General features: G+C 39.0%; 3 protein-coding genes across 3 annotated transcripts; all 3 read left to right on the plus strand.

Moving 5' to 3' along the window:
* LOC18786044 (receptor-like protein kinase THESEUS 1) lies at positions 911-4,148 on the plus strand. Its single transcript, XM_007219280.2, has 2 exons — positions 911-3,868; positions 3,962-4,148. Exon 1 carries the CDS (start codon positions 1,347-1,349, stop codon positions 3,852-3,854), a length of 2,508 nt encoding a protein of 835 aa, XP_007219342.2. The 5' UTR covers positions 911-1,346; the 3' UTR covers positions 3,855-3,868; positions 3,962-4,148.
* On the plus strand, positions 5,160-6,674 carry LOC18785891 (aquaporin TIP1-3). The gene is made up of 3 exons (XM_007218785.2): positions 5,160-5,357; positions 5,648-5,898; positions 6,090-6,674. Exons 1-3 carry the CDS (start codon positions 5,225-5,227, stop codon positions 6,462-6,464), a joined length of 759 nt encoding a protein of 252 aa, XP_007218847.1. The 5' UTR covers positions 5,160-5,224; the 3' UTR covers positions 6,465-6,674.
* LOC18785405 (protein gar2) lies at positions 9,414-12,503 on the plus strand. Its single transcript, XM_020558233.1, has 4 exons — positions 9,414-10,089; positions 10,402-10,573; positions 11,025-11,071; positions 11,155-12,503. The coding sequence occupies exons 1-4, from the start codon at positions 9,527-9,529 to the stop codon at positions 12,167-12,169; spliced, it is 1,797 nt and encodes a 598-aa protein (XP_020413822.1). The 5' UTR covers positions 9,414-9,526; the 3' UTR covers positions 12,170-12,503.

The following is a 13,187-nucleotide window of genomic DNA, read 5'->3' on the forward strand; positions in this document are numbered from 1 at the left end:
AAATGACTCAAACATTTCAAGAAAAAATCCACTGATCGACTCAAACATTTCAAGAAAAAATCTACTCGTTATCTTATGAGAGATATAATCTTTGTGTCTCTCGTACATCTAATAAAATATAGTTACATGTGAATATATCTCTCTGAGGATTTATTGTGATTGTGTGGCTAGATTAGTTAATGAGATGTATTTTTTATTAATTGAATATGAATATTTCAGTTATCTTGAAACTCTTTGTTGTGGTTTGCTCATTCAGTGTTTTTTTTTTCTTTGTACAGATGCTCATTCAATTTCTAAATTTACCCTTCAAGAACTGGTCTCTTGGGCATTTGAATGTATGAGTTTTGGTTACCCAAGATGATAAAAAACAAAATAAAATATGATGAATTTCTGACCTTCTTTTCCAACACTTAAAAAAAGTTTATTAACCAAATTGTGGATTTTATATTCCCTTTTTTCAAAAATGGACAGAGGTATTCATGTTCTCCATTGTAAACTATGAATAAGCATAGGATGAATACATTAGAAAGAGGACCACTACTTAAATCAAACCAAGGGGAGGAGCATGTGATCATCATTAATTATTTTTTGCCAAGATCACACTTGAACAAAATTGCCATGCTTCTGTTGAGCACCAGAGATTTTGTAGCTTAATTTAAACTAATTTAATCAGATCACATGCAACAAATGATTATGTATTTATTTGTTACTGTAGCTGTATAATAATATATTGAATATTTAAGCCTGGCCTGGAAGCTGCAAATGGTTTGCAAATGAAAGCAGAATACAGTTGGTCAACACTCAACAGGGAATCTGCTGACTGTACTAGAGAAAACAAACAAACAAACAGAGAATCCTGTGGATGGTGCCTTAAAGAAAAGGAAGATCTAAGTTCTGGAAGAGGGTTTAATGATTTCAAGAAAGACACATCACACTTAACACATTTATGAAACTTAGACTTGAATCTGACAATATGTTTAACTGTATTTTAATATTCTTTATTAGACAGTCACTGGCTAGACCTTGGAAACAGCATCTTCACTCACTATCATCCCTTCAACACAACCCCAAACTGCCTCTTTTTCCTCTTCCACTCAGAAAACTCTCTCTCTCTCTCTCTCTCTCTCTCTCTCATATTGTGTTTTTGTTCCTTCCACTGAATCCCAGCCTTATTATTGTTAGTTCTTCCCCAAGTAGATTGAAGAACAGGTATGCTCTGCTTTCATTTAATTCTCAAGATGAAGTCTGTGCATACACAGCATTTACATACCAAAATCAAGGCAAGGTTACAGGCTATGTCATCCTAGTGATATTAGTAGAAATATTTCTCATTTCTGTATACAAAAATGGGTTGTCTAAATGGGATTTCCTTGATTTGCATTGTTCTTTGTGTTTCATCAATCCCATCAGTTGTATTTGTATATGCTTCGTTTCTTCCTCAAGATCAATTCTTCATTGATTGTGGGGGAAGCAAGGCAATGGAGTTTGGGGATGGCAGGGTTTTTCAGCCTGATTCTGGGAACCCATATGTTACTTTATCTTCACAAGGCCACACTGCAGTTTCAGATCATGAAACCAGTTTGTCAAACCACTCAAATCTCTATGCTTCTGCCCAGGTTTTTAGAGAAACTTCATCTTATACCGTTAACACTAAGCAGATTGGTCGTCATTGGCTTAGATTGCATTTTTACCCTTTTGAGAACCCAAAGTTCAATTTGAAATCTGCAGTCTTCTCTGTTGTGGCTAATGGAATTACACTGCTTCATGGGTTTTCTTTTTCGGAAGTTGGCAAAACCTCTCATCTAGTGAAGGAATATGTTTTTGAAGTCGATGGAACAAGTTCTAAGAAACTGGTTCTTACATTGTCACCTTGGAATGGTTCAATTGCATTCATCAATGGGATAGAGGTTGTTTCTGTGCCTGCTGGGCAATTCCCAAGTACCAAAGTAATGCCTGTTCCATTGGGGCCTGCAGTTGATGTTCCTAAACATGTCACTTTCGAGACGGCTTATAGGATAAACATGGGAGGTCAACATATAACCCCCAAGAATGACTCACTGTGGAGGACATGGGATCCAGACCATGCTTTTCTTGTCAATGCTGCTGCGGCCCGGAACGTTACAGCCAATCCCAGCAGAATCAAATACTCTGATGGAGTTTCAGTTGAAATTGCACCAAATTGGGTTTATGCCACAGCTCAAGAGATGGCGGATGCACAGGTCAGCAATCAGAAATTTAACATTTCATGGGCATTTGAAGTTGAGCATGGCTTCAGCTATCTTATCAGATTGCATTTTTGTGACATTGTAAGTGTAGCTCTCAATCGTTTGGTTTTCAATGTGTATATCAACCAACAATCTGCTCTAGACTATTTTGATATCTCAAGCAGGACAATGGCATTATCAGCAGCTTACTTCATAGACTTTGTGACAAATATTTCGATGGGATCAAATCGGATTTTGGTGCAAGTAGGTCCTCCTATGTTAAGAGACCTCCCATCCAATGCAATCTTGAATGGTTTGGAGATTATGAAAATGAGCAATCATAGAGACAGCCTTCATGCGAATCTTCCAGGGAATCATAAAATGGACACAAGATCACCTGCAGGCAAGAAAAAGTGGATGCTGCTTGCAATTTCTTCTTCAGCAGCAGGGTTTGTAGTTTTGGTGCTCATGTCAGCTGCCTTCTATTTGTATTGGCGTAAAATCCATCAAAAGAAGCTGAAGCCTCAATGCTCAGCCTGGATGTCATTACCTAGCCATTTGGGGATTTCTGATTCAAAAGTTTCCATTTGCAGTTATGATTCCACAGCACATTCTCTTAGTTTAGGCCGCATTCTGGCTTTCTCGGAGGTTCGTGAAGCAACGAAGAACTTTGACAAGAGCTTGGTTTTGGGAGTGGGGGGATTTGGAAAGGTTTACAGGGGAGTGCTAGAAAATGGGACTGTGGTTGCAGTGAAGCGCGGAAATCCAAGGTCACAACAGGGACTTACTGAATTCAGGACAGAAATTGACATGCTATCAAAGCTCAGGCACAGGCATTTGGTTTCTCTGATAGGCTACTGTGAGGAACTCAATGAGATGATCCTTGTTTATGAGTATATGGCCAAGGGTCCTCTGCGAAATCACTTGTATGGTTCGAATCTTTCTCCGCTTTCTTGGAAACATAGGCTTGAAATTTGCATTGGAGCTGCAAAAGGCTTGCATTACCTTCACACAGGAGCAGCAGAGAGCATAATTCACCGCGATGTTAAAACAACCAACATACTTCTTGATGAAAGCCTCACTGCAAAAGTGGCTGATTTTGGATTGTCAAAGCTAGGCCCTACATTGGATCAAACACATGTAAGCACTGCAGTGAAGGGTAGCTTTGGTTACCTTGATCCGGATTACTATCGTCGACAGAAGCTCACAGAGAAGTCAGATGTGTATTCTTTTGGAGTAGTTCTGTTAGAGGTCTTATGTGCTAGGCCACCTATAAACCCTGCCCTCCCTAGAGAACAGGTTAATATAGCAGAATGGGCTATGAGTTGGCAAAAGAAGGGAAGACTAGAAAAGATTATAGACCCCCATCTTGGAGGACATGTCAATCTTGAATCTCTTAGAAAATTTGGTGAAACAGCAGAGAAGTGCCTGGCTGAATATGGAGTTGATAGGCCAACAATGGGAGATGTTCTGTGGAATTTGGAGTATGTTCTTCAACTACAAGAGGCTTCTATACAAACTGTTTCATCTGAGAACAGTGCAAATTACGTCCCATACACGCCAGAATGGCTCCCCCAAATGAGTGATCAAGAATCTGATGCAACATCAAGTGCTGTGTTTTCTGAGTTGTTGGATCCAAGAGGAAGATAAAATTATCAAAGAGGGTGAGCAATGATCACATACATACTCGTACCAATATAGTTTTTTTTCCCCCTTCTCACTTAGTTTCATGATTTATATTATATTATTGTTTGCAGATCAAAATGCAAAGGAAATATGAAGATTTGAATTGATGGTCTATTTCCATACCCTATTTGATTGATTTCCTATTTTCAGTTTACCTTTTTTTCTTTTTTTAATTTTTATGAGTGTGTTGGGCCTGTGTTATGATCCAGCAACTTGAAGGCCAACACTAAGCGAATATCTTTGTTTAACCAAATTAAGTTGAAATGGCCCAGAAAAATAAAGTTATATCCTTTTAGAAATGAGAGAGAAGTAGATGTAGGTTAGGTCATTTGTTTAAAATAGCGTCGGTTCCTTAACACTCGTGTTTGATCCTTCTCTCTATATTAGATTAGTTTAGAATATCGAACAAGAAAAACGTGAGAGAAAGAGTTTGCAATAGGATAAACTTCAATCATACAAATGATATGATGCAAAATGATCCACATGATAAAACAAATCCTCCACTTAGCCTTAACATCCAAGAATTGGTTGGTCCAATTATAACAAAGAAATTGATGCACCTCCTTTGTCGGCATACAGAATATTAGTTTGGAACGTTGTAATTAATGAGCGATTTATTTTTCCGACTTTTTCCCCAAAAAGAATTTTCTCATTTTTAGTGGAACTAATAATGTTGATGGGCCCTCTAATAATATAATAATATGAGACTCAACTCAACATTGTAAAAATTAACAACATAATTAAGAATCTAATTAACATTATTTTTCTATACAAACGACACATCGCCGATTGAAACAATTCGGTCGTTGTGGGACCATGACGACGCAAGTTTTCCTGCAGGGACCCACCGCCGCGCTACGAAAACGACACTCGTTTTGAATAGTCAAACGTCGGTTCGTCCCACTCCAAAAACTCGCCGGCCATTTCGCGCTCGCGCGCATAACCATTACACAATCATCAAGCGGGGCCCGCCACGTCACTTGGACGGCGATCCTAAATCTCCTCGGGCTAGTCTTTTGCCGATTCAGCCGTAATGAAATTTCATCACCACCACAAACGTGGGAGAGCCGTACCTGGACGAACGACGCGTCGCATTCATGAGCTGTAAAGCGACCGACATGTGGCATCGAGAAAAGCCCACTCCACTCTCGTCGCTCACTGGCCCTACATATTTACTACATCTTTTTTTACCGCTGACCGGCTAGACCCGTTCCATAGCCGTTGTTTCGGGTATTTATAGGGCAAATCCTGTACTTGTAAAGTAAGCAGTCGACAGTGGAAGCTAAGAGCTACACAGAGAAACAAAAAGGATTTGAAAGAGGAATTTGAAGAAAATGCCAATCAATAAAATTGCAGTTGGGACGCCAGGAGAGGCAAGCCACCCTGATGCCATAAGGGCTGCCTTTGCTGAGTTTTTCTCTACGCTCATCTTTGTTTTTGCTGGGGAAGGCTCTGGCATGGCTTTCAGTAAGACCCATCAATTTCACAATTTCAATATATTTGTCTACAAAATTGTTGTTACTCTTGCCATGATACACATTGTTCATTCATTTCTTGACGGCTAGATTGTTCAAGGTTTTCAATCGTGATCACTTTTCACATCAACATGGATTGGTTTATACTTTCTTTATATGTGCGATACGTGAGAGATAAATGTTAGCTTGATATATACCTTTTTCAAAGTATGTGATTATCTAACTTTTTTTTTGCTTTCTATTCCAATCGGCTAATCAAGGGAAGTTAATTAATTTTGACAGACAAGCTAACTAACAACGGATCAACCACACCGTCTGGGCTTGTAGCTGCATCATTGGCACATGCTTTTGCACTTTTTGTTGCGGTCTCTGTGGGTGCAAATATTTCCGGGGGTCATGTAAACCCTGCTGTCACATTTGGCGCATTCATTGGTGGCAACATAACTCTGTTGAGAGGCATTTTGTATTGGATTGCACAGTTGCTTGGATCAGTTGTTGCTTGCTTGCTACTCAAGTTTGCCACCGGTGGATGGGTTAGTAATTAACTTGTTGGTCAACATGAACGCGAACACGTGATGCTAGCACATCTACATCAATGACCAGGGTAGCATTACGTGCTCACACACAATTGACTGATGCTAGCATAACTTCTGTTGTCCAAGATCATTTATTGATTTTACGTGTCCCTAACTTGACGTTTTGATTATTCATTTAACCCCTGCAGGAAACGGCAGCATTCTCTCTGTCGTCTGGTGTGTCAGTCTGGAATGCTCTAGTGTTTGAGATTGTGATGACCTTCGGCTTGGTCTACACAGTGTATGCCACAGCAGTTGATCCAAAGAAGGGCAATGTAGGCATTGTTGCACCTATCGCAATTGGTTTGATTGTTGGTGCCAACATTTTGGCTGGTGGTGCGTTTGATGGTGCATCCATGAACCCAGCAGTGTCGTTTGGGCCTGCTGTTGTCAGCTGGTCATGGACTCACCACTGGGTCTATTGGGCTGGCCCATTGATTGGTGCTGCCGTTGCAGCGCTTGTCTATGACAACATCTTCATTGGTGATGGGGCCCACGAACCCCTACCCAACAATGATTTTTAGAAAGTTGTCCTTGCTTGGTTAAAGACGAAGGATGCAAATGTTTGTTCAGCTGAAGGGGCTCATGGGAACTGAATGATCAAGTCATGTTTCATGTACTTTTGTTGTAGGTTTTACTTTTACTAGTGTTTTGTTTTGGTGAGGAGAGTACGTAGAACTCAGCTAGTAGGTTTGTCTTTTCAAATCTTTGGAAATGCATTGTTTGTTTTATGATCTTCTGCTTCAAATTGATCTGGTATCATCTACTTTTACACTGAGAAAACAAAAACCATGGGTTGTGGTGGCCGATTGATGAAAAGCATGTTTAAAAGATGAAAATATGTTAAGAACCACAAATTTCAAAACATCGATCTATGGGAATTATAGTAAATCTTTAGACCCAGGTGAAGAAGTTTAGTATCTTTTGCTTCTTCCAAAAACACAAGGGAACACTTGTTTTGCATCCTTTCCATGGTTTGCTCAAACTCTTTGGCCTCTCCCCAAGCAATTATCACTTGATGCTGCTGTGATTAGTGGCTCCACTGTAACTAGATCCCTTCTTACGCATCCTTTCTCATTCTCTTGATTTGTAAATCCTTCTAACTTCACTACTTTTCAGATGAGCCAATATTTTATGGCTTTTGACTTCTCCCTTTCTAACTTTGACCCCCCAAAAAAAAAAAGGTAGAGTAGTGCTTGCCATGCAGTAGCTTTTAGGATCATTTTGCACATCTTTAACATATAGTATAAAACCACATAATTGTATAAGATCTTTTATTTTTTAAAGTTTTGGAACTAAGAGAAGGGTTGAAATTGCAACAAACTTAATGGTACTTGTAAATCCCCAACAATTAGTCTACTCTATTATTCGTGTTCGTGTTTCTTGAAAGGAAACAACCAATAAGACATTGGAAATTTGTGCTTGGAGACTATTGTTTAGGAAGAAGGAAGGCTAAAAGTCACTCTTGGTCATTGTAGTTTAGCGCTTCAACCACTTTTAACTTTGTAGTTTCAATTCCGTCAATTTTGACCATGTAGTTTTGTATTTGTAGCAATTTGAAGACAAACTAGTATTCCCGTCAATTTCTTTGACGGTACAAAGAGCAATTTCGTCAACCAAAATCCTTGAGAGCGTAAAAGCTTGTATGAAACTCTCCCCATTTCATATTATGGCTTGAAATTGACCATTTGAGTTTAGGGTTTTTCAAAAATTAGGATTAGTGGTTGAATTTCTAGCCCAAATATGAAATGGGGAGAGTTTCAAATGACCTTTTATGCTCAAGAGTTTTGGGTTGACGAAATTGCCTCTTGCACAGTTAAAGAAATTGACAAGAATACTAATTTGTCCTTAAATTGCTACAAATATGAAACTACAATGGCAAAATTGATAGAATTAAAACTACGGAGTCATTGAAGTGCCAAATTACAGGGATCAAAAATGACTTTTGATGAGGGCAAAATTGTGTGATACTTCAGAGGACAAAATGATTTCCACATTCACCATTGTCTTCGGCTCAAAATAAATCACCATGCAACAGTACTACGTCGTTCAATCGACTACGCTTGCCTCCGTTTTCCCTACGAACCAAAACCTCAGGCCAAAACCTTAGGCTTCAGCGGCTTTGGCCCCTTGCCTTCTCATTCTCTTCGGAGAGTTTCTTCAGTAAAAGCCATCACTTCGTAAGAGTGCAGAGATGGTTTTGTCAAACAAAAGGCTGAAGCAAAAGCTAAGAGAAACACTAGCTCAATCCTTAGTATAATCAGTAGCTAAAACAGACAAGCAAACTGCCGGGTCAGAAAACCCGGACTCGAATTCTTTTTAATATATATATTATTGGTATAGTTTTGATCTCTTGGACTACAAGGGTCCAAGAGATTTATGGTAACTCACCGTTAGATGTAAATTTAACGGTTCACTCACTTTTGCACTCTTTAAATTTTTTTTTTTTTGAACCATTGGATTAATATCCAACGGTAGGTGACCACAATCTCTTGGACTCCTGTAGTCCAAGAGATCGGGACTGATTATTGGTATTCAATAACATCCGAAAATTATGTGTATAATATCTGAATTTTGGGTGTACAATTGAAAATTTTGTAAAAATCGAGTATATTAAATATGAAAAATACATACATACGTGAAAATGCTAAGTTTTTTATACGAGTAAGAGCTCTGAAAAAGTAAAAACTCAAAAAGGGACAATAGAAGCTCGGATAATGACCTAATAGTAATGGATAAGGCTGTAAACTATCCTTATCGATAAACAAAAATCAGAGAAAAATAAATTTTTTTTTATAAATTTGACGGGGAAAATGAAGTCGTATGTAAAGCGTATCGCTACTCAGTTATACTATTTATTTTTTTAAAAATGACCACAGTGCGGCTATACTCTTTTTTATGAAAAAAAAAATATCCCGAGTATAGCTGCGCGGATATAGTATTTTTTCATTTAAAAAAAGGGGAATATAGCCGTATGGCTATACTTTTTTTATTTTAAAAAACGCTGGGTATCGCCGCGCGGCTCTACTATTTATTTAAAAAAACAAAAGGGCCCTTCTGGCGTCTAGCGCCCGCTTGGCCACTTGTCAAAACCGTATAGCCGGGCGGCTATACTATTTTTATTATAAAATAAATCCGCGTATAGCCATCCGGCTATACTATTTATAAAAAGGCCGCCTTGCGCCTCGCCCATTTAGCCACGCGTCAAAAATAGTATAGCCGCGCGGCTATACTATTTTTAAATAAAAACAGTGGTATAGCCGGCCGGCTATACTCTTTTTATAAAAAAAAAACCCAGAGTAGAGCCGCGCGGCTATACGATTTATTAGGAAAAAAAAAAGAGGGCTCCCGCATTTTCAGGCTCAAAATGTCGAGCCCAGGTCCAAGCACCGAATCCACCATTGGCTTCGGCCCAAAATAAATCTCTGAGCATGCACCTGTACGACGTCGTTCAATCGACTACGCTTGCCTCCGTTTTCTCTACGAACCAAAACCTCAGGCCAAAACCTTAGGCTTTGGCGGCTTTGGTCCCTGCCTTCTGATTCTCTTCAGAGAGTTCTTCAGTAAAAGCCATCACTTTGCAGAGATGGTTTTGTCAAACAGAAGGCTGAAGCAAAAGCTAAGAGAAACACTAGCTCAATCCTTAGTAGAATCGGTAGCTAAAACCGACCCGCAAACTGATGGGTCAGAAAACCCAGACCCGAATTCGGAGCCCCAGTCGCTGAAAGTGCTCCTGGACTCTGTAACCCAGAAACCCAGATTGTCCAAGCGAGAGAAACGTAGAAAGCTCCTTGCTTTGCGAGGTTCAGAGGCGGTGAGTGGGAGTGGCACTGGTGGCAATTTTGAGGAAAACAAGGGCGAGGAAGATAAAGGGGAAGTGGAGTCAGAGGATTTGGGGGATGAGAAGAAGGAGGAGAAGAAAAAGAAGAAGAGGAAGAGAGATGAGGAGGAAAAAAATGGAGTTTTGAGTTCAGAGGAAAATGAGGTTGTGAAGGAGGAGGCTAAAAAGCCAAAGAAAAAGAATAAGAAGAAGAAGAAGAAGAAGAATAAGAAGAGAAAGAAGGAGGCAACGAATGAGGAAGAGAAAAAGGATGGTGAGCTTGGGAGTGAGGAGCAAAGTGTCAAAGAGACAAATAATAACAGTGATAGGTAATTTTAGACGATACCCCTTGTGCTCAAATTGAATTTGTGCTCTTTTTTTTTTGTCAACTTTGTTTTGATTATGATATTGTTTAATTAGAATTTTTAGTTTAATTTTTGTTGTTTTGGTAAGTTCAGTTTCTCTGTTCCTATATTTTAGCTCAACACTTGAACCCCTAGTGTTTAGAAAGTGTTTAGTAGAAGATCAGTTGATTTTGTATGGGCGGCAATTTAGATTGATCGGAAGATATCTGCTTTCTATGTGAAAATGTGTTCTATAGTTTTTGCCTCATTCTGTATGTGTTCTGTCATTTTGTTTAGGCAAACGAATGGGGATGTTCCTACAAAAGTTTATGTTGGAGGCATTCCTTATTACTCTACCGAGGACGATATTCGAAGTTACTTTGAAAGCTGTGGCACAATAACTGAAGTTGATTGTCTGAGGTTTCCTGACAGTGGGAAGTTTAGAGGAATTGCTATTATTAGCTTGAAGGTAAGAAATTTTGTAAATTATATTCTGCATTTAATTTGGGCAAAATTAGAAAGCTGTGTATTTAAGTCCTTGCCAATGTAACTTAGAATTGAAATTCTCTTCACAAACCTTACAAGCAAAGTCTTGTGGTGGTGATGGTGAGCTGCCAAATTCTTCTGGCTCCTCCACTTTGGATATGACTCGTCAACATGTTTGTGAAAAAATCTTAAAAGTCAGTTAGTTGTATTCTTAGTGATGACACTAAGTAGCTGATCTGCCTAAATTCAGTTAAATAAGTTTTCTAGAATGGTATAAGTTGTATGGCCTAATCTGTGGTAGAAATAATAGCATCACACAACCTCTGAATCAATTTATGCTAATCTTTTGTTTTTCGATTATTGGAAAATATAAGTTCATGCTGAATACAAGATTGTTTATCGTTTCTCATCTCAACATTCTAATGTTTCTACAGACAGAAGCTGCCGCTAAACGAGCCTTGGCTCTTGATGGAGCTGAAATGTGAGTTTGGTTCTCATTGGTTATTCAATGTGTTGTAGAATTGGCCAATTCTCACGTGATTCTAATGGAACTTATTGTCTCAGGGGTGAACTATTTCTGAAAATCCAGCCTTACAAGGCAACTCGAGCCAATAAAGTATCTGATTTTGCCCCACAAATTGTGGAGGGGTACAATAGAATCTATGTTGGAAATTTGTCATGGGATATTACTGAGGATGATCTGAAGAAACTTTTTTCAGATTGCAAGATATCGTCTATACATTTTGGTATGGATAAGGAAACAGGTGAATTCCGAGGTTATGCTCACGTGAATTTCTCTGATAGTCTCTCGCTGACGCTGGCATTGAAGTTAGATCAGAAGGTTGTATGTGGAAGACCTGTCAAGATAAGCTGTGCTGTACCTCTGAAAAGAGCAGGGACCCCTTCAAATTCTGCACCTACAAATTCAAGTACCCATTCAATATCAGTAGCCCCAACCACAGGTGCCAATACAATACCAGTAGCTACAACTACAGATACAGGAGCTGATAATACTGAGTTGAGTAACGTCAGTGGTAAGATTAAGAGAAGGACATGCTACCAGTGTGGTGAAAAGGGACATCTCTCATCTGCTTGTCCAATGGCAGCAACTACGTTTTCAAGTACCCATTCAATTGCTGTAACTACAACTACAAGTGCTGATTCGATACCAGTAGCTACAACTACAGATACAGGGGCTGATGATATTGGGTTGAGTGCCGTCAGTGGTAAGATTAAGAGAAGGACATGCTACCAGTGTGGTGAAAAGGGACATCTCTCATCCGCTTGTCCAATCACAGCAACTACATTTTCAAGTACCCATTCAATATCCATAGCTACAACTATAAGTACTGATTCGATACCAGTAGCTACAACTACAAGTACCAATTTGATACCAGTAGCTGCAACTACAAATACCAATTCGATACCAGTAGCTACAACTACAGGAGCTGATAATGGTGGGTTGAGTGCCATCGGTGGTAAGATTAAGAGAAGGACGTGCTACGAGTGTGGTGAAAAGGGTCATATTTCTTCAGCTTGTCCAAAGAAGCAATCTGCTGATAACAATGCAAGCATGTAGGCAGTGTCCTAAGTTTTCCTGTTAACTATATGTAGGAAAAACATATTATCCTTCTCATCAAACTATATTTTTTCGAATAGGCTGAAAAGCGACAGATTGCGGCTTAGTTTGAGGCAAAGATTTGTAGAACTGACATGTTTCTTTCTTGTTGATAAAGCAAATTTTGATTCTTGCTTAAACTATGCATGTCAAAAGGAACGATTAAGTGTTTTCATGTACTTTTGTTGTAGGTTTTAGGAGTGTTTTGCTTTGGTTTTATGTTGTAAGAGGACAGTAGATCTCAGCTAGTTGGTTTGTCTTTCCAAATCATTTGAAATGCCTTGTTTGTTTTGTATCTTCTGCGTGAAATCGATCTGCTATCATTTACTTGAATAGTGGGAAAATAAAAATATGGGGGTGTGGCAGATTTTAAAAAAAAAAACATGTTTAAAAGATGCAAATATGTTAAGAACCACAAATTTCAAAATATGTATGGGTATTTGGGCTGGTCTAAGAAGCAAATTATAGTTAATCTTTAGACCAATGTGAGCAATGTTCTGTACACAGCTCATTAATATCTTGTTCCAAAAACACAAAGGGAACTCTTGTTTTGCATCCTTTCCATTCCATGGTTGCTCAAACTCTTTGGCCTCTCCCCAAGCAATTCTCATTTGATGCTGTTATGATTACTGGCTCCACTCCACTGTAACTAAATCTCTTATATGCTCTGCCAAAGAGGTCTCATTCTCTTGATTTGCAAATCCCTCCAACTTAATTACTTTCAGATGAGGCAATATTGTATGGCTTTTGACTTCCTAATGACAGAGCTGTGCTTGCCATGCAGTAGCTTTTAGGATCATTCTGCACATCGTTAGCAGAGTATAACTGTGTAATGAGACTCGACCAAAATGCCTTTGATGAACCTCGAGTCGTGCTTCTCTGTCTCTGGGGAAAGCTCCAACTCCAAGTGGAGTTTATTGTTGGCTGCAATGGTGACCAAGAGGAGATATTCACCACCTTTGCCAAATTGCAATTTCAG

Source organism: Prunus persica, chromosome G2 (assembly GCF_000346465.2).
Source record: "Prunus persica cultivar Lovell chromosome G2, Prunus_persica_NCBIv2, whole genome shotgun sequence".
Lineage (NCBI taxonomy): Eukaryota > Viridiplantae > Streptophyta > Magnoliopsida > Rosales > Rosaceae > Prunus > Prunus persica.

What these genes read in the sequence shown, in the direction of transcription:
- LOC18786044 (XM_007219280.2), top strand. Translation starts at nt 1,347, where the DNA reads ATGGGTTGTCTAAATGGGATTTCCTTGATTTGCATTGTTCTTTGTGTT.
- LOC18785405 (XM_020558233.1), top strand. Translation starts at nt 9,527, where the DNA reads ATGGTTTTGTCAAACAGAAGGCTGAAGCAAAAGCTAAGAGAAACACTA. An exon ending in ACAAATAATAACAGTGATAG is followed by an intron (nt 10,090 to 10,401) that starts GTAATTTTAGAC and finishes CATTTTGTTTAG; the next exon opens with GCAAACGAATGGGGATGTTC. An exon ending in TTGCTATTATTAGCTTGAAG is followed by an intron (nt 10,574 to 11,024) that starts GTAAGAAATTTT and finishes ATGTTTCTACAG; the next exon opens with ACAGAAGCTGCCGCTAAACG.
- LOC18785891 (XM_007218785.2), top strand. Translation starts at nt 5,225, where the DNA reads ATGCCAATCAATAAAATTGCAGTTGGGACGCCAGGAGAGGCAAGCCAC. An exon ending in AGGCTCTGGCATGGCTTTCA is followed by an intron (nt 5,358 to 5,647) that starts GTAAGACCCATC and finishes TAATTTTGACAG; the next exon opens with ACAAGCTAACTAACAACGGA. An exon ending in AGTTTGCCACCGGTGGATGG is followed by an intron (nt 5,899 to 6,089) that starts GTTAGTAATTAA and finishes TAACCCCTGCAG; the next exon opens with GAAACGGCAGCATTCTCTCT.